Source organism: Salminus brasiliensis, chromosome 22, assembly GCF_030463535.1.
Source record: "Salminus brasiliensis chromosome 22, fSalBra1.hap2, whole genome shotgun sequence".
NCBI classification, from domain to species: domain Eukaryota; kingdom Metazoa; phylum Chordata; class Actinopteri; order Characiformes; family Bryconidae; genus Salminus; species Salminus brasiliensis.
The window spans coordinates 23,118,878-23,142,161 of NC_132899.1; the positions used below are offsets into that span (position 1 = coordinate 23,118,878).

The window sequence follows — 23,284 nt, forward strand, 5'->3', positions numbered from 1 at the left end:
AGTAAAGAAGTATTTGGACAAGTATTCATGAAGCTTCTCAGTGTTCGTGCTGATCTAAGTCCCAGATCCTTCTTAACCGTAAGGTCCTCATAAATTGGAGTGAACCTGCACTCCTACTTTCAGAAGATTCGTGAATATGGGACCAGGTCTAAAGGTATACTGTACTGTTCATTTGAAGGTGCACACTGGGTGAGAAATGAATGAGATGAGGTTCCTCTCTCCAGTCAGCGAACATAGAAGTGTGGCTTTCTGATCTGTGTTCATTGTTTGATTTTTACCACACATTTTAAAAACAACAGTGTCACACACTGGCAAACCACAATACCTTACTGGGTGTAACACTTAAAGGCCCTGTATCATAGAAAACTCAGATTTGCTCACGCAAACCTCTGTCATCAAAGTCCATATATGAAACCTAAGCTGCAACAAAAAACAGCTTTCTAATGTCACAGAACTCCACGCGTTTACATAATGAACGGTATATCTGCCTATTCCATCTACAGCAGTGTAGGCCTGCCTAATCTCTACCTTAAGAATCAGGCTTTAGCCATGCTATAGTCATTGCAGAACCCGTACAAACATTAGGCATTACACAGTACACTGATGAAAAACGCTTCTAGTAGTACGTACGAGTACAAAATACACAGGATTAGGGCCATAATGTGCTCCGCCACGTGCGGCCTGTGTGGTACAGATGAGGCAGCGCTGTAAAACGTAATATAGCCTACGAATGTGTGACAGCAATGCGCATGTGCAATGCAAATCTGGCAGGGTACGAAGATCGGGTAGCGCTGAAAAGTGAACAGATTCCTATAAGCCTTTGTTTCTACCTACCTTTGACTACAGTCATCTGCAGCAAACCAGACACAGTAGTGACTGCATTCCTGACAGTGTTGCCATAAGTGTGGTTTACTGTACGTATCTTGCTTGTAAGTAAAAAGAGCCTATGTAAGAGAGACTGTCTCAGGTGAATGCTGCAGGTGTAAGGCACAGTAGTAGGAAGGCCCAGTATTTGGTTAGCTATTTTTAGTCGTGCCCTTGAAGCCACCCAGCTGTGGGCTTTTGCTCCTGATGGAGCTGAGACACCTAATATTTGTTTATGTGCTTTTTGCTAATTGAATTACTGACTGTTTGCATGAGGCTTTATCCCTCATTCTCAGGTGGATACGTACCGTTTCTATGCGGCATTGACGCACTTTTCATGTCCCAGATGTGGGGAAAGTAACACTTCTCTCGAACATCACGAATGGCAATTGAAACGTAACTCCTGCAAGCAGATAATGCAAACGAGAGAGTTATCTTTGCGTAACTGCTTTCTGTTCTCAGATTGTGAGCGACAGAAAGTGTAATATGCAAAAAAGCCTGCACTGAGGTGGCTAGAGGGATGGATACACATGTGCTGGTACATTTACATGCGTGTGGCCTTTTCTTTTTCTTCTTTTTTCAAAAACCTTCCTTGAATCAACCCCCCCCCCGACGGGCTGCCGGCATTCTGTATCAGCAGCAGCGCAGCAGTGAATAAACCGTGTGCTTGCATAAGAAATGTTTCCATAGGCTCAGCAGCCCGACTGGGCTAGATTAAAAGGAACAGGTTAAAGCCTGGCACCAGTTTGAGTGTCCAAACTCTGCACACCAAGGACATCAGTGTGAAAGGAGGTGGAGCTGGCTGATAGCTCCTGAGAGCTCAGCAGCTGCGAGCTGCCCTTTATTCCCCACAAACTCATTTAAAACTGTGAGAAGGTTTACCACCACATGCCTGAGCACTAGAGCTGAAAATCCTCGATGGGTCATTCGATTTGATCGTGGCGCTTTAAGAAACAAGCAGACATCCTCTCAAACTTTCAAATTTCTCATTCTAGTTTTAAATTTAAGATTTACTGTAATGTAACTGGGGAACTATTGTAACTATAGTTGTTCCACAACCCTCCAAACCCATTCCAGGTTAGTACATCAAGGGCCAGACGAACCAGGTTATTCCAATGGCTTACTCTTGTTTGGGTAGAATAGCTTCACTTCACTTTACTTTTTCTAACCAATAGCCAGGCTATTTTTTTTCCCTCATCACTCTCCTGTCGGAGGCCGGTTGTCCTACATCTGATTTTCACTGAGCCTTGGGTTCACTAAGAGGACGATTGGCTCGTTTTATTGAAGGGAGAAACTTTCCATAATACAGCCACCAAGCTTAGTAATTCCCATTCATATAATAACCAGTGGATTGGTCTACCGTCTCTCCTCTCAGTTATAGTTCACTTGGTCTGCGACAATGTTCAACTCTCTTTTTTGCCCTTTAAGCCTTCATTCATTACTGACGACTGCTGCAAAAACGTTCCCTGCAAGCCCCAAAGGCCCAGTTTCACAGCTACAGCTTTTTGCAGTCCACACACAGACGCTGCAGCATCTCATCGTTGTGTTTGTAGGTCAGGTTGAGCATTAGTGAGGACTGTAGTCTTAGACCACCACCGCTGTGTAAGACCATTGTTGATGCAATACTGAGCTTTTGCCTGGGTGGGAACCCACAGCAAGTCATCTAAACTTCACCATGAAGTTCTGGACCTTCTCAAGACACCCCTTTACTTTGAGAAGCACATTGCATGAATGCGAAGCCCGGTTTTCCCTTCATGCAGACGATACAAGTGAAAGTAATTAGAAGTAGATCATGAATTGACACAGGGGTGGGCCTGACAGTTTACTCCTTGCAGTGTCTTTGACACTATGCACACATGTTCTGCGCATTCCAACCCAATACAAACTTCACTGTGTTTGATTTATCAAAGTTTATGAAGAGGGCGGCTCCCCTATTTCCAGTTTTACAAGCTTTACAAGAACAACTGTGACGGACTAAAAGGCTGTAAACTAAACATGCTGCTGAATTTAAAAACTTTGAGACTTCAGACTTGTTCGAGTGCTATGGATACTCTGCACATTTGAAAGGCAAAAGTCTAGGCAAATTTGATAACGTTTGATAACGTTGATGCGTTTGATAATTGGCTGCCAGACTGAGCCACAGACATAACGATTAGCCTCGTGTGGAAGAAAAAAAACCCCAAAAATGATGTTTCCTTTGTGTTTCATTGACAACAGAACAAGAGGATATTTTATGAATAAATAAATAAATTTTTAAAGAAAGAAAAACTACGCAACTAATGTCCATTTTCCCCAAAAAACGTGCATTTTAATGAACTATTGACGTTACGCGGCGTTTTTTCTTTTCCCACCAGTATTTGTGAAATTCCCGCCCCTCCTCTGCTCCGATTGGCTGATTAAGTTCCTAATCAGAAAGCGATTCGTCTGTCTAGAGCGCTGTTCCTCCTAGCCCCGCCCCCTCTAGGAACTACCAGCAGAGCCCAGCACCGCGGGGGGCGTGGCTGTCGCAAAACGGGTGGGAAGAGTCCCCGGGCGCGCTGTCGCCGCTCTGCGCGCTAGCCTGCAGAGTCCTCGTTTGATTGGCGGAACAAACGCTACGTGGACATAAACTGCAACAGGTAGGCAGGCGCACATGTGACCGTTAGCCTTTCATTCTGAGGAAAACAGTGTCAAGAAACCTCCGTGGAGAGGCAAGCGCCGAGGAGGACCAGCCTATTGCTCTCCTTTAAGATTCTTTGGCACTGGTGACTTTTTGAAAGCGTTTTTGGACAGTTTAAGGTAAGGCATCCCTTATTATCCCTTATTTTTGTTAAATCTACTATTATTAAAAAATGATCACTTTATCAGAAAAGGAAACGATTTTTAAGAGTGTAGTTGATCAGTTTTCTGTTACTGTATGTAATCTGGACCTGGAGGACCCCCCTCCCCCCCGCCCTGCACATTTAAGTGTTTGCTCTACTTCCAACACACCTCACCCAGCTAATCAGCTAATAAACAAGCCAGTCCTGAGTTGAGGGTAGTGTGTTAGAGCAGGAAACCTCTCAAATGTGGAGGGAAGGGGTCTTCCAGGACCAGGGTTGGAAATCATTGACCTAATCCAGTCCAGACATTTATGAATGGTCTTTAGAACAGGGCAAACTGTGAAAGTGTCACCTCAAGGAGAGAGCAGAGGAACTGACGTGGGCATGTTAGTTAGCATTCTGCAGTGTTTTGCACCAGTCTCCAAATTTCAGTACATAATTTCAATGTTTTACAGTGAAGCACATCCAAATGCCTCATCAGTCAACTACTAATGAATGTAAGGTTGAACTGATGTTGTGGTTGTTTGGTAGCCATATTTTATATCACTAAGATCTGACACTGACACTGAGCAGCGTTTCCTGTCTTATAGATTTAGGAGTCATCTTACTAGATTGCGACTGACTGTTTATCTTCCACATCACGGCCTGGGTGACTCAGGCATGAAGTCCAAAGGGAAGGGGTCAAAAAGGACCAGACGCTCCTGGGCAGAGCAGGAGCACCCAGACTTTCAACTGGAGACAGAGCCAGGCTCCAGTGAGCAGGAGGGCTCCGAGGCCTCTCTGCAGCTAGGGGGGTCATGGAAGGCCCTGAAGGCGGAGGGGGGCTCCAGAATGGGTGTGAGGCGGCGGCGGCGGCAGCACGGCAGCGCCAAGGAACGCAACGTGCGCCGGCTGGAGAGTAACGAGAGGGAGCGTCAGAGGATGCACAAACTCAATAATGCTTTCCAGGCCTTGCGGGAGGCCATCCCACACATCAAAATGGACAAAAAGCTCTCCAAGATTGAGACTCTCACATTGGCTAAGAACTACATCAAGGCCTTGACCGCCATCATCCTCGGCATGTCCGGTGCCTGTCTGCCCCATGAGGGGGCTCAAGGAGAGGAGAGCCCATCTAAGCTCCTCCAACGCTACCAGCAGCACCTAGAGGGCGACAAGAAAGGCCAGGGAGACCTCTCCAAGTACCTGGACCAGATCCACAGCCTCAGTCAAAGCTGCTAACCCCAACTCTGGCCCACTGCCACGTCTGGCCCCAGTGACTCAATACGCACTTGAGCGGAAGCACTGTGGACACCCCGGAAAGTGCATTGTGGAAGGATACACTGGGTGATGCTGAGCTCGAAGACTGGAAGACGGTCAGATATGACCCTATAGATGAGCTCACCATGGACACAGCAGACTCATACTAATGGTGTGTCTGGATGGTCCTCGTAAACTCAATAACTTCGGAGCTCACCTCTTAAACGGCTGACAGAGTCCCAAGATGTGACCTTATTACCAGCCAGCACGTTCTGTGATTTCACATGAGCACGGTGGTCAGAGCTGGCAACCCAACAAAGTTAATGATAAGTACTTTAAAGACGCTTGAATTTTTCCCATAAGTGTTTATATGATTAACAATAAGCCTAGTTGTAGCAAATAGGCAGGACCTATCAGTAAGCAAGTAACTAGAAATGATACCTTTTTGCAGTGAAGAAGGTCAGTGGTCCATCCCAGAAGATTATTCAGGTGATAAAACCTCTAGTTACAGAAGCCACTTGAATGCAGAAGACTGGAGGATCTGCTGATGTGACCGTTTTTCGACTTTACGAGAACCACCCAAACACACCGTGGAACTGGAGAGTTTCGTTCATGGAGGTTGTTTAATGTCAAGTAGTCTACTCTGCCAAATCGCAGCCCTTCATCCTTTCCTTGTGCCATAATGAAGCAAAAACATTCCTTGCTCCAACGTCATGGAAATTGGACAAACACACCTGCCCATTAGCCAGTAAAATGATGAAGCACATCCTGTAAATTCTTCGGTAATGATGGTGAATTGCAAAGACTGAAAAGTAAACCTTGAAGAACGTCATTATTTATAGTCACATTTATTGAAAGGGCACAGGCCATGCATATATTAACACTGAGAGGTGTGTGTGTTTTAATGTACCTAACAAGTACAGTGTAGCGTTGTTTTTCTGTTTGTATGTTTGTTTTTTAACAGGTGTTTTCACATCGAATGAATTATGGAAGTTAGAAACAGTAGAAGCCTTTCCTCTTAAAAGTCTTAACACTCACATTTCAGTATGGAATGTATACAGAAATATGGTGCAAAACTATACAAGCAGTACCTTTACATTGACATTTACACGTTACAACAATTGCTATTGACATTTACAAGCCATTATTCCTTTTGTGTACCGATATATATTTAACCATAAAGCCTTTTCATTAATATTTACAACTGGAATTATAAATAAATAATGCCCTAAAATCATAGTTCATAACCAACCATTCACTTTATAACACCAACATAAAAATCGAACGTCAACAATCGTACACACTAGCTCTGACCAGAATATCATTTTAAAAGATGAAAAATAAATATTCCTTAAACTCTCATTTGTGCTGCCTTTGAGTCTTATAGTAGATTAAATATATACTGGGAGTTTACAGAAGTCTTAGATTTCCTGAGAAAAGAAACACTGCCCTATCAATGTCTAAATGCTGAAAGTATTGCACATATTTTGACAGCGACATGACGGAAAGCTCATAATGACAGTCAACCAAATCCATGATTTTCCATGCAGCCATCCGACACAAGGCTCCCTAAATCTTCTGAAGATTGAACGTCACTACAGGTCCCTTTTCAGTGAACTGAAAGTTTCTTATTTATTAAAAACAAATGTCTAACTTGTAAGCGCTTCTCAGTGCTGTTTAATTTCTGCCTGTCGTCAGTGATCCAGTCTGTAAACGGATGTGTGATACTGTGTTTTGTTCATGAATGTGTGTAGCGTACCTTGTCTAGCATACATTAAGTCCTGTCTACATGTTCTGAATACACTGTCTGTATTCTCTGCTCCTGAAATCAAATAAAGAAACTAGATCAAGAAAAAACAGAACCTCACAGAACCACAGACGACAACCATCAATAAATAAAAACAAATTAAAATCTGCTATACAAAAATACTATGTAAAAACAAAACGAAGAGACACCAAGAGTCGGCTTCCTGGACAGTGACTGAGCCAAGACACGGACTAGATTTTGCTTTCAATGAGGAAAAAAAAGCCTCCAGGACTAGGTTTAACCCTTGTCCATGAAGCCGGCCCCACATGTTTAAATCTCTGATCAGTGCGAGACTTCTGTGAGGAACTGGGAGCATGAAGAGAGGGTCCAACTTGAGAAGACTTGCAGGCTAAACATCACTGAGGTTGGAGTGGCTATTCCTCCGTACATTAGCATTAGGGCTGAAAAGGGAGGGTCGTGGATGTGAGCGCTACAGTGTAAAGAAGGGTATGGAGGAAAGGAATGGTTGTTAACATCCTACAGCGTTGCCATTCATCTCGGACTGCCCCCTGCTCAACAGAGGGCTTCGTGGCGCCGTGGAGCTGTTGCTGTTGTCGGTTAGTGACAGCATGTGGATCCGGGGAGCCTCCACGGCGTTTCCTCTCACTGTGATGTGGTCCCATCCACCCTGCATTCAGAGAAAGAAATAGGTATTTTACTCACAGGCTCACTCACTGCAGGGAGGTGATAATGGGCCCTTTAAAGAGATGATTCCTCTCAAAGCCAAGAGATCTCTGAAGATTGCTTTGTTAGTTTCGCACCAGAGCTGAAACTGTGTCAAGTTGTTTGCAAAAAGATTTGCTTATGTGGATTCTGGTGCTGTATGATGTATTTAATAATAATATATATATTTTTAATTAAACTGCTTAACTAAAACAGCATAAGCAGCTATGCTATAATAGAAACATCATATGTCCAAATGTTTGTGGACACCCCTTCTAATGAATGCATTCAGCTCCTTAAGGTGCACCCATTGCTAAAACAGACATGCACACACAAACTTTGTCTGCTCCCTGTAGAGGGCAAGAGGGTATAAGGCCCCCCAGCATTTAGCTGTGGAGCAGTGGAACTGTATTCTCTGGAATGACAATGCGAAATAATGAATGAGCAGGTGTCCCAATATTTCTGTCCATACAATGTAGAATTGCTTTCTTGCAATTTGACATGATTTAATTCAAGTGTGTCATGATTTAAAGCAGCATTATGTGAGAGGTATTTATTGCTCCTGGGCTCCCCCTACAGTTACGGAATGTAATTCACTTGTACACTACTGCCGTTAATACAAATCATGCCCCCTGGTGGACACCTATAAACTTGCAGTTGTTGACAAGCTGAGAGATACAAAACCAGCATCTAAAAGTGAAAGAAGTATGTGGACTAAGCGATATTACAGGATTTTACATAGACATATTGCAGATTACGCAATGTTACGCAGTGTTGCGCAGTTCTCACACATGGTCTTCTGCAACTCCACCAAAGTTACAGTTGCAGTAGTGTTCTCTGAGTGGCAATGACCGAGACGCCATTCTCCCTGTTACAGTCAGTGGAGCATTGCACTTGTTAGCTAGTAGCTACATTAGCCTTCTAACTTCAGTGCAAAACTGAAGGAGCAAACATTAGACACCAAACAAGTCTAGGCTGACTGACTACAACCAGAATAAGGAGAAAGTTGAAAGGCTCACCCCGATGCCATAGTCCCATGACTGGCCTTTGGGCTCCATGGGCTGCACACCCAGCCTGTGGCAAACGGTTCCACAGCTCAAACTGTGGCTGCCTTGGACTTTATCCGCAATGATCCACACCTGAAAAACAGTATTGCAACATCTATTGACATCATTTCTCCAGTGTCTTGTTGGTGTAGTTTAATTACCATGTGGGTCCATACCATAATTTCCTTCTTGTTAATATATGGAGAGCTAAATCTTACAGCACAAGGTCAGCTTCTGGGACTTCACTTTACTATAACGTGATGCCAACAATGAACAGATCAATCACAGATACACAGCCTGCCCACTCTGGTCTGGACTCTTCTGGACATACGGTGAGCAAATTAGCTAAGCGGCAACCGATCAGATTGACACCCACAAATGCATCACACCCACAGTCAAAATACATGCTAGGGCTGGGCAATTAATTGAATTTTCTGCTTCAAATGATTATGAAAACATGATAAACAAGATAAAACAATTCATGTGAAGCACTTCATTTTGCAAGGATGCTTTCACTTTGTCTTTTGTTATAAATACGTTTCCATACGTTTTTTTTTTAAACAGCAGTATGCTTTCTCCCCTCTTTATTAGATGTTATTTAATTCATATCATTTTCTTTATTTTTTATTATTATTTATATACTTAATTTATTTTTTGCTTGTGTGAATATGTAAAGGTTAAGAAAATCCTTTTTTAGAATCAATAAGGCTAAGTTCACACAGCAGGTACAGTGTCCCATATTACCAAATCCGTTTTTTTAGGCTATTCACACAAAAATTTTAAATGTGACCTATATCGGACATTCATCTGAACAGTGCTTCATGCTTGCTGTAAATAGGGCGTGTTATGTGCCCACATCTTTGGTTTATTCTTCAACTTTTAATTTTGCGAGACTTTTGCAGCGCCCTCCTGTGGCCGCATTCATTCAGCCTTTTCTTCTGAATTTTTTTTTTAAACATGTCGTGGTTGTGATATGTGCTCACTAATGTAGTTTAAACAGACACATCACCACAAATATTTACAAGATCTGTTAGCTCCGTCTCCTGCCGTCTCCTGAAAACCTCACTCTCTGCTGTCATCCGTTTTTCCTTCTCCTCAGTAAAGGTCTTGAAGTAAAAGTGACATAAATTCTGAACTAGCTGTTTAGACTGAGTGGCACTGCCACATATCAGATATGTATCAGATTTCCACACCTAATTCGGAATGAAAAATGTCAGAATCAGTGCGTTTTTGTTGTTCACACTGCCACACTGCCACAAATGCTTGCTCCTTGTGCTGGGTGCTGAATTATCCGATTGATCGGGCTGTCATGTTGCTTTGTGTAGAAAATTATGCCCTTCGCCAAAAAAGAACAGATCATGAGTGCAACCTCAACTTATCAGGCAGATAGTGTAAATCAAACATCAGGTAAATGTACACACCTGGTCCAGAGGCCCCACAGACACTTTTCGTACATTGTTAGAGATGTGCTCCCACGAAGAGCCCTGCGGGTAGCTGGGAGTCACACCCTGACGATACCACAGGTTTCCTGCACACCATAAAATGATCCCATTATTATTACATTCAGCATTAAAGGTAATACACAGTCACAGCACACGACAAAGATACTACATGCACTATCATGCTATGCAGGAATGGATCTGGAGGGTGTTTATGGAGAACAAAATATAAATCAGTGGTACTGGCGGTCCTACCATTCTCGTCCACCGTGTAAACTGATGTCCTACCCACTGACACCTGTTTAAGCTTCTGCCTGTTTGGGGAGGGGATGTGGTACCAGCAGTCTCCTGTAATACACACAGTGATGAATGATTGATGCTTACCTAACCCCGCTGCTGTCAGCATGACCAGCAAGTTCTGCATGAATAAGTAAAAGCAGGAGGAAGTAGAACCATTTGTACTCCTGTATACCACAGTTCAAAATCTACTGCTGAACTGTGACAAAGCAGACACTGAAGGTGGGAGTAATGTGTGGAGAACTGGCTGATCAGTGTTTTACCTGCAGGACTTTGGGGTGACACAGACCCCCTGTAGAATGCTGAGCCATCCCTGGCGATCGCCCACACTTGACACACCCCTCCGATTGAAATGGACTTAAATGGCTGGTCAGTTCCTACATGAAGCCACGATGTTCCCTAGAAGCCAGACAATCACTGTTCAGTTTGGAGTCTATGTTTTAATGTGAAGAAAGTGAAATTAGCTGTATTAAAAGGCTAATATGCTACTGCTGTGCAGCTTCATTCGTTATAAATTAATTACAATTACATTATAATTAGCATAAAGTTGTAAATAAAAAAAGTATTTTTTTAGGTCCAGGGGTCAGATTCACACAGGCAATAATAAGACAATAATTCAACTATTTAAACTATCAAAACATATTTTATTTCAAATAAGCCTAAGACCAGTGTGAGGCAATAACAAGTAATAAAGACTATAACAAGTTAAACTGTTAGTTTAGACAGAGTTAAGAAATGACACATGACAAAATAGCTCCCGATCATGTGAGACTCTCAGTGATGGGAGGGTGAAAGCCAGCATTTACTTCCTCAGAGTCACATGAAGCGCCACCACATCTTCGACCACAGCCAACTAGCACTAATGCAATGTCAGAGAACAGATGAACATGCTTGGATGAGAACGGCAACTGCCAAAGCTGTCAGATCAGCTAACAGACACCTGAAGTGGTGATCTACCGATGACCAGTGCTTAAAAAAGACGACTTAAGAGACTTAACTTTCTAGCAGTCATACTATTCCATTAATCACAGTGTGTGTGGTTGTATCAACTGTTAGCTTACAGCAGGAGTGAGTGACGTGACCCCCAGGCGACAGAGGACATCCCCCTTGTTACTGATGCCCCACACAGGCACCTGCTCCACGGTGCTCTTTGGCCCACAAGGCAGGATGGTGACATCACTCAGAGGGATGGGTGGAACTTCCTGCCATGGACCGGTTGTGGTGAGCTTACACTTCCTGCAAAGAGAAAAGAACTGAATAAACAAACACCCCAATCTACATCCATACACCCAAAAGAGCAACAGACAGATGCAGAGGCGAGACATAGGCAGTAAGGGGTGGGGGGACATAGAGAAAGGCAGGTGGAAGCAGACATGGAGAGAGAGAGACATACATAAAGAGAAAGGCATAGAGACTGAGAGAGTGAGAGACAGAGAGAGAGAGAGAGGGAGAAATGTGGAGTGAGATGGAGAGAGGACTAGAAAGAGAGGGACAGAAAGGGAGAGGCAGAAAGAGATATAGGTAGAGAGTGAGAGAGACAGATAAGGGAGAAAAAGAGCGAAAGACAGATGCACAGGCAGAAAGAGGAAGGTGCAGAGACGAGACATAGGCAGAGAGGGGGGAGAGACAGAGAGAGGCAGGTGGAAGCAGACATGAGAGAGAGAGACATACATAAAGAGAAAGAGAGAGAGAGAGAGAGAGAGAGAGAAAGAGAGACCTGGCCCAACGCCTGCGACGAACGAAGTCCTTTAGAGTTTTATGACCGTGGTATGACCTGAAAAAGCAAATGAAGCTGTTAAAGAAAAACAATAGAGGAACTCTGTTTACTCTGGGCTTTTTGCTTGATCGTGCACAAACACGGCAGAATGGTAACAGAATGAACACTTTCAGACATACGCTGGAAAATCTGCTGCATACTGCCAGCCCTCTCTGTCTGTTCCTCCAGATACACTGTAGTCAACAGCCCAATCAGACACCTGCCACACAACAGACAAGCTTCCATCAGAAATTTCTCTGATTAGCGCTACCCAATATCTTAATCAGCCAATGCACTTTCTGTAGGGAACTGATCACAACCAGGACATACAAAAAATAATGAATACATAATTCATATACAACAACAACAGTATTCAAAATAATAAAATAACATGAACTCCAGATGCCTTTATTATGTACAATAGGCTCACTGTACTGTCACCGATAAGCAGCATCACATACCCATGTCCAGTGTGGGGAGGGGGGTTTAGTGTTGGCTTTGGTGCACTCTTTGAGGCCTGAAGCATCACTCCACATATAGCGGTCTGTAGGTAGACCCCTGCAGGACACACAGTGGCAGTGCAGTGAGTGCACACAAATTACATTACACACTATTACATTAGCAGCCATCCACTATATAACACTGCACATGTACCTATTGGTGTAGCCAGTGACGGGGTTCCAGCGCTGATTCTCATATATGTACACACTCTTCGCATCAGTCTGGGTATAGATGTTATCAGTGCTGCTGGCAAGACCTGGATATGGAAGAAATGAATTTTACACCAATAGCTGCCAAGATGTAGGGAAGAGCACGACATGATAAATAATTGTATCTATTTAAATTTTATTTAAGCTGTTAGTGCTTATCGTGTTCCAAAAGCAATGTCAGTAAATTTTGACAAATATATAGAGATCTAAAAAAAACATACAAGTAACTTTCTTAAATAATAATTTGTGATGCATTGACTACCTGTTTGTTGCACACTAAGTGGTTTTCTTGTGATTTTGGCCCTTGTTTTGCTCTCTGATTACTCTTTTGAAACTCCTTTGCCTGGAGTCTTGGTTTCGTTTTCACCTCAAGCTCATTTCTAGGACACTTAGTATCCTGTTTGTGCTTTGGACTACCTGTTTCACACCGCATATTCATAAAAAAAAACACCACATGTTACAAGTAGCCCCTGTAGCCCCTCCTTTTTAAAAAAAAACTAATTCAAACTAAATGTTTTTAGTTAGTTTAGTTCTAAATGTTAAAAGTTATTTAGCAAAACACTTTAACAAAAAGCACTATGTTCTGCCGCAGCTCTCCACCACCACTGCTCATATGATGGCATGGCCAATCCACAGATTGGAACTGTAGAGGACAATACGTCTTGTCTTGGAACTGCTTGTTGCACAGATGGTTTGTCAACAACCAAAACAAGTTAATTTATTATAAAAAAAAAGGATATTAGATTTCATTGCTCATAAAAAATTAGCTGCACACTACAAACACTACAACTACAAATGACACATTTGCAATTTGGCCAATAAAGAAAAACGTTACAGTTTTTACCTTGAAAGAAGCCTCCTCCATAGCCCCCAGAGTGGACCCATGCTGTGTGGTCATAGCCGATCCCCCACACCACTCCCAGACTGTTACACTCCACAACACGCAGGTGCCCTCCAACCTGCCGCCAGAACCTGTCGAACATTAGGACACAATCCCACAGTAAATCATAACACTAAAAAATATATCTTTAGATAGAGGAGGGCGATATGGTAAAAAATATTATATCACAATATTTAAAGACTTTCATGATACACAACATTTATCGCAAGATTTTGACATGAGACAAAATGCATTGGTAGCGGCAGGCTCTTAAAAACTGCTGTAAAAATACTCTCCCACACTGAGTACAGGGATTTATATTTAAAATTTGCTGCACTTCAACTAATTCATCTAAAAACAGCTCTAATTACACTCAGAAATGAAGTGTGCAGTCAGTCTGTGTTCAGACATCTACAATCCGCATTTATCATGATTTCCATAAAATATCATCATATTGCCCAGCCCTGCACATAATGTTTATGGCACTTTTGCACTTTGCACCCTGTAGAGAGTGTGGATAATTTCTACTGGTGCATTCCTCATCAAATTCATAAGCCATTAATCAGCAATGGTGACAACCCATAACGTTGTGATAGAGGAAAGGCTTACATTTGATCGCAGGGCGTAGGGTATGGAGAAGCCTCCAGGCTTGGAGTCGGCTCACTGACAAATATGTCTCCTTTGCAAGTTACAGACCAGATGGCCTGTTTGGAGGGTGGGCCATGAATGCCTCGGGAGTCGCAGCAGGACACACTGAGCAGGGCCAGCTGAGATGACACACACACAGTCACTCAAAAACAGGAACAGCAGGATACACACAGTCTACACTTTGCCTGCCTAAACTGTCACTGAAGACTTGCACGTGTTGAGGCTCGTTGCAGGGTAAGGTCAGTCAGCAGGTTCAACAAGTGTGTCAAAAAACAGCACTCTGCTGTCTGTGCTGTAAATGCTACTGTGTTGGCTTGAACTGATCTTTACCTTGAGTACCTCATCTGTGCATCAGTTATTGTGACCATCAGTTCAATCAGTTTCATTACAAACAAAGAGTGAAAAACAGCAGTGCTGGTCTTTTGTGGTTTCCATACCCAGTCATACATCTCTAGCTCGGTGGCTGCTGCAAGGCGGATGGGCCACCTCTGCTTGGTCCTCTCAGCTGTGTAGACGGCAAACGTGTGCTTGGACTCATTGAGCACCGGCACCAGGATGGTGACTTCGTTGATGAACGCATGAAGATACTGGAAGAAAAAAAAAAGAAATAAACACTGAGCCCATTGGTTCCAAAGATTACTACTAATCAGCCGTAGACTAAGTACATTCTGCATTTTTTTTTGTTTATTTTTACAAGCGAACTGTAGCTTATGAGGATGATATATGAGACTGTATGATGATAACTGCTTAAAATAAACAATGGACAAATGTTTAGACTTGACCTTTGAATTTTGACTGATATTGATTGATATACTAAAGTGATAATGCAGAACTTTTAGGGCTATTGCATGTAAACATGTGCATTTTATTCCCTTTTACAGCTTTTGTAGCCCTATAGAGAATATCAAGCTACATAAAAGTTAGCCATGACCAAAATTTCCATATCACTGCATTCCTAGTAGTTAAAACTGTGGTTTTTTGCAAATAAAGCTGTTATTTTAAGGTAATATTAATACATAATCTTGCTTTAAGCAAGGCAGGAACACCAGAAAGAAAATCTTAAAAAAGTCCTTGAAATATCAACTATGCCAATGACATATTTGTTGTACTTGTACTCTTACTACAGCACTGGCTGTTAAATATGTGTAGGGTTTAATGAAACTGGAGGGTTTAACATTCAGAACAAATGAATTATTATATTTATATGGCAGTTATATAGTTGCCCCTGCTGTTTATTTATTATATCATTGCTGTCACACAAAAAGCTAGATGTCCATACATCCATTTTTGACATAATGTAAATCCGGCAGTTGTTCTTTTTATTGACTGGACCACTAGAAATGCTCTAAAATTGAATTCAATCTTTTGACACGATCTTCCATTGAAAGTTTTCTCTTTAAAGTTGACATTTTTGAGACTTCACCTAATTGCATAATTCAACTGTTGCATAACAGTAATGATATACAGAAGAGGGGCGTTCACTGGTCAATCTTTACTCAAAAAACAGGTTTTATGGTTCACCAAGATTTTCTTTGCCAACTCAGACTCTGAGGACCCTGGGCACTGTCTATCATCTTGCCTACTCAAACACCTTTAATTCAGACCTACCTCATCAGCTAGAAACTAAGACTGTAAAATCAGTTTTGTTAAAAGAGGTTTGTAATACAGCAGAGCCCAAGACTGCAGGTGGCAAGCACTTCATTACTACTATTACTTACACACTCACTCTCATTCTCTCCATCTCTCTCTCTCCCCTTGTATTATGAGTACACCTTGTGGTGTGTATTTCTAATATGGAAATCACCTTCTTCTCCTCATTAAAGGTGTAGTATATAAACAGGATGCCGTCCTTGTTGCCCTCAGCTCCTGAGAACTGCTCCAGTGCAAACTGCACATCCACCCACTTGTGAGGCTTCCAGTCCCTCCACCACTGCATGGTGCCCTTCTTCACCCAAACAGACTGAAGGATGATGAAAGTCAAAGAAGCAGAAAAGAGAAGCCAATATAAATATGGCATGATCATTTAGCAGCTTTAAATAACAGCAAAGAAGTGCTCTGAAAACAGTATCTACGGTCAATTCTATGAGGAATGTAAAGATACACTTTATGTGACTAGGCTACTTTCTATAAGTCTTACTTTGTGGACATTTGCATTTACTCCTGTTGGAGCGTTCTATCCAAAACAGAAAACACCACAAATAAACCAAAGCACTAAATCAGACAGACCAAAGGGAATCACTGGTCACTTTCATTTAGGGTAATCTGACTTTCTGTGTAAACAGCACCTGTTCAATGGCCTGCTCGTAGTGTCTGAAGTTTTCCATTTCTCTCTTTGACCTCTCGCTGAGCTGTTCGAAAATCTGCTTGCGCCAGGCTGCGGTCTGCGAAGGCGTGATGGACAGTGACATGGCCTGCATAGATGAATTCAAGCCTGTGGAGAGAGCACAGGATAAGGATAAGGCAGAGGCCAATAACAATAAAGAAACTATTCCTTGGACAGTTTTGCTGTGCACTTTTTCCAGTATTCATGCAAGCAAAAAAGTCATTACTGCTGATCAGGGCTGTCCAGGACCAAGGACAGTTGTTCCTCAGGGTTTCCAAGTTAGTCGCCAAGGATTTTATTACCCCTGACTGATGTACAATACCATTTTTTTTTAGTAGGGCCTAAGTTGTACATCATGGCGATGTGTATGTGTGAGAATGAAAATACCTTTCAAATCATGCAGCTACAGTACCTTACTTTTAATACATATAAATGTACTCATTAAGCAATTAACCAATAAAAAGCCTCAACAGCCTATATAACCAAATCATCATCTTTCAGTTCAACATACAACTTAGGCCTGCTTTAAAGCCCTCCAGCCATTACATCCCAACTATAGTGGATACTCATGTGTCCCCAATTTCCTCTCTTTTCAGAAAGCATAAACGTTTGGACTAAATGTTTTTAAGATGATGATCAGCACACATTTAACAAGGTGTGTGACTAGTACTATATATGCTTATATTTGTATGGAGACTCAGTACCTACACAGTTAAAACTTCAATCTGGAGAATTATCTGCAGTATAGGCTGGAGAGTGAATGGTGCATTTGGATGGTGTGTTTTCCACATGTTCACTTTATTTGCTATCAGCCAACCGACAGAATCCTCTTAAACCAAAAACAAGATTAAAGTTATGGTATGAATTTTACATCAAAGACAAAGAATTTTGTTATGTCGTCTGTAATAATCTCACATAACGAGCGTAGTGGGTGGATGAGTAAAAAACGGCGGCAAAAAATGCTGTCTGATCAAACATGGAAGAATGAAGAAGCCAAGTGTAAACAGGCTTCAGCTGACCTGTGGTGGAGTTGAACCAGTTGAGTGGTGAGTGGGAGTCGATGGAACAGCCCCCTCCGGTGACCCAGGCCCACAGTGGATGCTCGTCAGGCCCATACTGCTCCTCCATCCCCAGGTTATAAGTGGCTACAGATGACAGGCTGCAGGTTTCGGCAGAGTCGGCAATGGCCCCCACGGTCAGATGTGTCTGGGCCTCTTCCAAATCCACGTTACTCCATTGTGGGTCCAGCCCTCCAGATTGGCTGGGTGAAAGCACCAGGGCAGGTGGAGTTTTCCCCTCTGCCTCCCCCTCTGCCCCCTCTTCCTCTGGAATGGATGGTTCGGCAATGGCAGGCGGACCCTCGCGCCGGCTGATCTGGCCCTCCCGATCAGACACTAGCTCAGAGATGAAGCTATCGCTGGTCACTTTGGGGATTCGGGGTTTAGGGGCATCTTCTGACTTCAGGGTGGGAGAAGCTCCTTCTGCTGCTTTCTCTGTTTCAGAATCCACATCACTCAGCACAGAGGCCTGCGACTGCAGACGGACTTCACCACCGAAGAAACAACCAGCACTGCACAAGAGACACACACACACACCCCAAATGTTTGTGGACTCTCCTTCTAATAAATACATTCAGCTATTTTAATTTGTAGTAGTACCTATTGCTGACACAGATGTGTAAATGCAAACACACAGCTTATCTAGTCCCTATATAGAGGTATTGCCAATAGGACTCTCTGGAGCAAATACACACGAATGAATGAGCAGGTGTCCCAATACTTTTGTCCATACAGTGTAAATTACTGTTTAAAGGCTGGAATAACCTGACATCTTATTCTTATTATAATATACAATAATAATTTATTACATTAAAATGTTGCTTAAAATATTATAAGATATTTACCTTCTCAGTATTCAAGAATTCCTCTACCAAGAAGCGAATAAGAAATATAGTATTATCTTCCAATTACACATTAACAAAAGTTATCTGCCTTGAGACTTGAACACCCAGAATATATTATTATATTTAAATTGTTGCTGTCACACAAATCCTGTATATAGGCTCTTTAAATGTTATTTCCAGCTTTGTTGTATGCTCATTAATATTACTATAATGTATTGTTCATTTGGATAGGGATTCTTTTCACTAGTTTGTCACTAAATTGACTTATATTGTTGAAAACAGCTTTTTTGAACATTTCAGAATTGTAAATTACTGATTTTGAAGTATTTAGAGTGTTAAATGTTGTACCTCAGCTAAACATTTGCTGCATAGTGCAACTCTGCTATTGTCTGAAAAAAACATGAAAAAAAATACTTTAACTCATCAACGTGAACTCCAGCTAAAGTTATCGGTTGTAATTATAGTCTACTTCATGCAAATAATACTATTACTAATAAATAATAAAAATAATAACACAAATTCTTATAATTAATAATAAGTCAGTTGGTTATATATTGTTAGTTAATCAGATTATGGTTTGGGAAACTTAATACTTGGGCAGTGGTGGCTCAGCGGTTAGAGCGCCGGGATATCGATAACAGGGTTGTGGGTTCGATTCCCGGGCTCGGCAAGCTGCCACTGTTGGGCCCTTGAGCAAGGCCCTTTACCCTCTCTGCTCCCCGGGCGCTGGTTGGCTGCCCACCGCTCTGGGTGTGTGTGTGTACTCACTGCCCCTAACACGTGTGTGTGTGTGAGTGTGTGTTCACTACCAGATGGGTTAAATGCGGAGGACACATTTCGCTGTACAGTCCACACTGTACAGTGACGAATACGTGCACCTTTACCTTTTACCTTTATCCTTTTTTAATACAGTTATTATCAGATTGCCTCATGAATGATACCAGCTGTTAGTCACTGCTAGTTTCTCAGTTGATGTGAAGTGTGTTGACAGTTCCTCAGGCTTCCCTTACTGAATCAAGGTCAACCTGTTGTCCTTCCCTCACCTCTGCAGGCTGCTAGCGCTGGCACTGGAGTGAGAACGCTCGTTGTCTCTGGGCACAGACACAGCCTTCCAGGCCTTCCCACTCAGCTCACTGACCGTCACACCCTGTCGGAAATACACCGCCCGGTCTTCACAGCTGATCCCCCACACCTACAACATGTCATTATAGACAGAAAACGTCAGGGCCACAGCATAACAAAGTAGCATAGCACATAAAACATGTTCTAATAGAAATAAATTAACACAACCTCTCCAATAAACATATGACATTTTTCGCTGAATTTGTCAAATTTAACATACAACATAAAACGTGCCACAACATTTTTATGTGTCACTTTTTCAGTTTATTTTTTGCCAATATATTAAAGTAATTAAATAAAGAGTGATTGTACGCTACAATGTGTGAACCTATTCGGTTCTTGTGACATTCCAACTGTATAGTGGCAGATTTGATCAGCTATCAGATTCAGTATCAGTCATAGAAATGGCAATTTTTACACTGGTTAGACCTCAACGACAGAGCATTTCATTAGAAAGTCCAAAGAAAAACTGTGTAGGTTTATATATTTACTTGCAAAAACACATGTATCAACAACAACATCATCATCATCCTGTAACCAGACTTATTTATAACTTAATTTGGAAGCACTACATGTGAGAAAGCGCAGTGCCTTTATCCAAATGTTCACACCATTTCCTCACTTTCTGCAAAGCAGCGAGAACCTGACAGTTGAGAAGGCAGTTGAAAGTATGGAGTGTCCAGTTTCTGTCCACACATCTTGCTTCTGCACACAGAATTAGATCAAGCAGTCTTGCTGGTCTTGCTAACTTTGGTGTGAGTATCTTCTGTGTGCACAGAATATAGCCTTGTACAGGGCTGGCTAGTGGGATTTTATTCTGGTGGGCATTCAGCCCATGCTGAGGGCTGGTGTCAGGTGAGAGAGGAGGGCTGGTTTCAGCACTTGCAATTCCCATCCATACCACTCAGCATTCAGGATGATCGCAAACACACACCCAGAGTAATTCAAGCCTGCCTGCCTGCACATTTCCCAAATGGCCATAGCACTTACACTTATACACCAAGCAGTTCCTGAGAACACACCAGAGGACTAAAGCAGAAAACAAACGCTGAAACAAACGCTGAAACTACTGCTAATGCTTCCACTGAGATCTTACTTGCTGGACCTTCTAGAAGACATTCACTAGTAATGGTATTTCATTAAAGCGTCAAACTGTTTTGTTTTCAAGTCTACATATATTTAATTACAGGGGTTTCACATAGTCTGTTAATATATGTGATTTCTCAAACAATATCCATGTTAGATCTGAAATTGCTAGTAAAATCCTGAACAGGGAACATTTGGTATGTGGGAGAGGATTTTTTTTGTAGTAATTCTACTCGATTTTTGTACTAAAATATTAGTGTGTATTTTTTTTTTATTAATTTTGTTGTAAAAATTGTACGAATTGAGTGCATAACTGTGATTATTAAGACCAGGCGGATTCACTAGCCTCAAATACAGTGTTACCAGGTTATTCCTAGCATTAAAGTCACTGTAATCGAGAAACAAATCTGACATATTATAGCTAATATTATATGTGTGTGTGTGTGTGTGTGATCATTTAAATATTAAAATACTATGATAACCAAGGGTGGTAGGTTGGAAGGATGGTAGCATATTACTGGGTAAATATCAGGTTGGCAAGCGAAATCATCCGACACCTTCTTCACAGCATTTTTATTTTTTATGAGATCATGGTAGGTCTTTTCTAAAATTATTTATTTTATATACCTTACATCATTTTATTCATAAGTAAAAGGTGATGTACTCTTTAATCCTCTGTGTGGCTGATAACGCTTCACTTTCCACTAACAGAGTAGTTTTTTTAGATTTCTCACCTGGTCATTGAGGCCCACGTTGATCATCACCATCTCGCCAACCATTGCAATCCAGCCAGAACCACAGGGATTGTGGGAATTCACACCTCGCCGAAACCAGACCTGTTATAAGACAAAGAGAAAAAAACCTTAAGGCCATGGACAGATAAAGGAGGATTTGAAAGGGTGAGCACGGAATGGCTTTGGTTTTCTTACTTTATGATCTTTGGTCACAGCCCACACCACATTAACGCCCACTGCTACATGTATAGCCCCGACTTCTGGACTTGGTGATTCGACCACTACCCAGGAGGAGCCTGAAAAATACACAGTCAGAAAAAGATTAGACATGGGTAGCTGTGGTGGCTTAGTGGTCAGAGCAGTAGGTTATTGATCACAGGGTTGTGGGTTTGATACTCAGGTCCACTAAGATGCTACTGCCGAGCCCTTGAGTAAAGCCCTCTGCTACAGAGGGGCCGTAGCATGGCACAGTTGTACTGTACAAAAAAACTGGTTTACTGTATAAAAACTGGTTCATAGAAACACAAACAAGCAGCAGCGTGGCTTACATGTCTGAGGGCAACTGAGGGTCATCATTTTAGCATACGATATTGATCTGAGGCTGAATCTACACAGGCACTCGCTCACCTCTAGGGCAGTCTCTGCTGATGCCCTCTCTGACCAGCAGCTGCCCCTCCCATAGCACTGCCCATACCAGGTCAGCTGGACCACAACTGATCTGTACCACCTCCCCTGGAGTAGACACCTCTTCCCAGACTGAGCCTTCTGGGTTAACATAGTGGATGCCATCCCGGAACCACACCTGCACCAAAACAAAGCAGACAGAGATCAAAACCAGTGAACGATTTGAGAATGTTTACAACTATTTTGACAGCTGACTAATCTATTAATTACTGAAACAAATAACCAATTATTCGGATTATGAACTGCTCAATTACTGAATCACCCTCAGCTTTTAAATTTAGATTGAGTTCATTTGCTAACTAACAATAAGATAATAAAGGTGAGTGATACCATATTAGTGATACCGTACTAGCCTTCATGGCTCTTTATTGGTTTTCCACGGTACACGCTCTGGTGACATACAGATGCTCAGTCTTAATGACTGAGGGAATTCCTACTGTAAAAAGTAACAGCAGCAGTTAACTGTATTCTGCATGGTTTAACTGTATGATTAAACTTTGGTGATAAATCCGCGGTTCCCAACCGCCTCAAAACATTCCTAGTTACGTATGATGACATCATTAAGTAATTGACTATTCAATTAGTTGCCAACTAATTTGGTCGTCGATTTTAGCCGATTAAGTTATTTAGTTGTTGCAGCCCTAGTCCTGATCCGCATCCTTTAAAGCTACGAGGTGTATAAGGTTCTTTTTCACATTAAGGTTTTGCCAGTTTCTCTTTCAGACCCTTAGAATTGAGCAGGATATTTTAGTTACTGTCACTTAATAAAAAAATTAAAATAATAATAATAATAATAATAAAAATACATTGGTGTCAACTGGCTGACCAATCATATATATTTTTACGTAAAAGAAAAACACAGACTTTGAACTTTTAAATATGTCACTACTCTACCATGCAATTACTCTAGATTATATGCAAAGTGACAGTCCTCCCTGGAGAATGCCATCAGAGGTCTAGTTTACTGTCAAAGCTAGAGGCAGGAATATTGTCTTTAATCAAAGAACCTTTGAACAGTCCAGAGGTGCAATAATTATGTTATTATATATATATTATATATATATTTGTTATTACAGCGGCATACAAATGTTTTGGCACTTCTGACAATATTATCTGTTACTCTGAATAGTTAAGAGAGTAAAGCAAGATTAAGCAAGATTTAACCAAGTAAGGAAACACCCCACATCATCAATACTCAACCACCCTTTTTGGCAAGTTTCACAGCTTGTAAATGCTTTTCCTATCTAGATAAGAGTCTTATAAGTGTCATTTCAATTCTTGATGG

At 41.8% G+C, this 23,284-nt stretch overlaps 2 protein-coding genes across 3 annotated transcripts in view; one reads left to right on the forward strand and one right to left on the reverse strand.

Moving 5' to 3' along the window:
* On the forward strand, positions 1-6,561 carry bhlha15 (basic helix-loop-helix family, member a15). Of its 2 annotated transcripts, none has more exons than XM_072668111.1 (2): positions 1-3,642; positions 4,256-6,561. In XM_072668111.1, exon 2 carries the CDS (start codon positions 4,326-4,328, stop codon positions 4,881-4,883), a length of 558 nt encoding a protein of 185 aa, XP_072524212.1. In that variant the 5' UTR covers positions 1-3,642; positions 4,256-4,325; the 3' UTR covers positions 4,884-6,561. The 2 variants fall into 2 exon arrangements, with proteins under 2 accessions (XP_072524212.1, XP_072524213.1); XM_072668112.1 differs by having other exon boundaries at positions 4,324-6,561.
* The window catches only part of tecpr1a (tectonin beta-propeller repeat containing 1a), a 22,341-nt gene continuing 4,782 nt past the window's right edge, over positions 5,726-23,284 (reverse strand). The window contains exons 6-25 of the mRNA XM_072668110.1: positions 21,943-22,117; positions 21,511-21,611; positions 21,316-21,417; positions 19,417-19,565; positions 17,490-18,040; positions 16,433-16,578; positions 15,952-16,107; positions 14,585-14,734; positions 14,109-14,266; positions 13,464-13,591; positions 12,564-12,666; positions 12,371-12,467; positions 12,050-12,129; positions 11,871-11,927; positions 11,215-11,389; positions 10,417-10,552; positions 10,112-10,204; positions 9,839-9,945; positions 8,391-8,510; positions 5,726-7,336 (exon numbers count right to left, since the gene is read on the reverse strand). Coding sequence (XP_072524211.1) covers positions 7,178-7,336; positions 8,391-8,510; positions 9,839-9,945; positions 10,112-10,204; positions 10,417-10,552; positions 11,215-11,389; positions 11,871-11,927; positions 12,050-12,129; positions 12,371-12,467; positions 12,564-12,666; positions 13,464-13,591; positions 14,109-14,266; positions 14,585-14,734; positions 15,952-16,107; positions 16,433-16,578; positions 17,490-18,040; positions 19,417-19,565; positions 21,316-21,417; positions 21,511-21,611; positions 21,943-22,117 — 2,943 coding nt within the window. The 3' untranslated portion in view covers positions 5,726-7,177. The remainder of the gene's footprint in view (positions 7,337-8,390; positions 8,511-9,838; positions 9,946-10,111; positions 10,205-10,416; positions 10,553-11,214; positions 11,390-11,870; positions 11,928-12,049; positions 12,130-12,370; positions 12,468-12,563; positions 12,667-13,463; positions 13,592-14,108; positions 14,267-14,584; positions 14,735-15,951; positions 16,108-16,432; positions 16,579-17,489; positions 18,041-19,416; positions 19,566-21,315; positions 21,418-21,510; positions 21,612-21,942; positions 22,118-23,284) is intronic.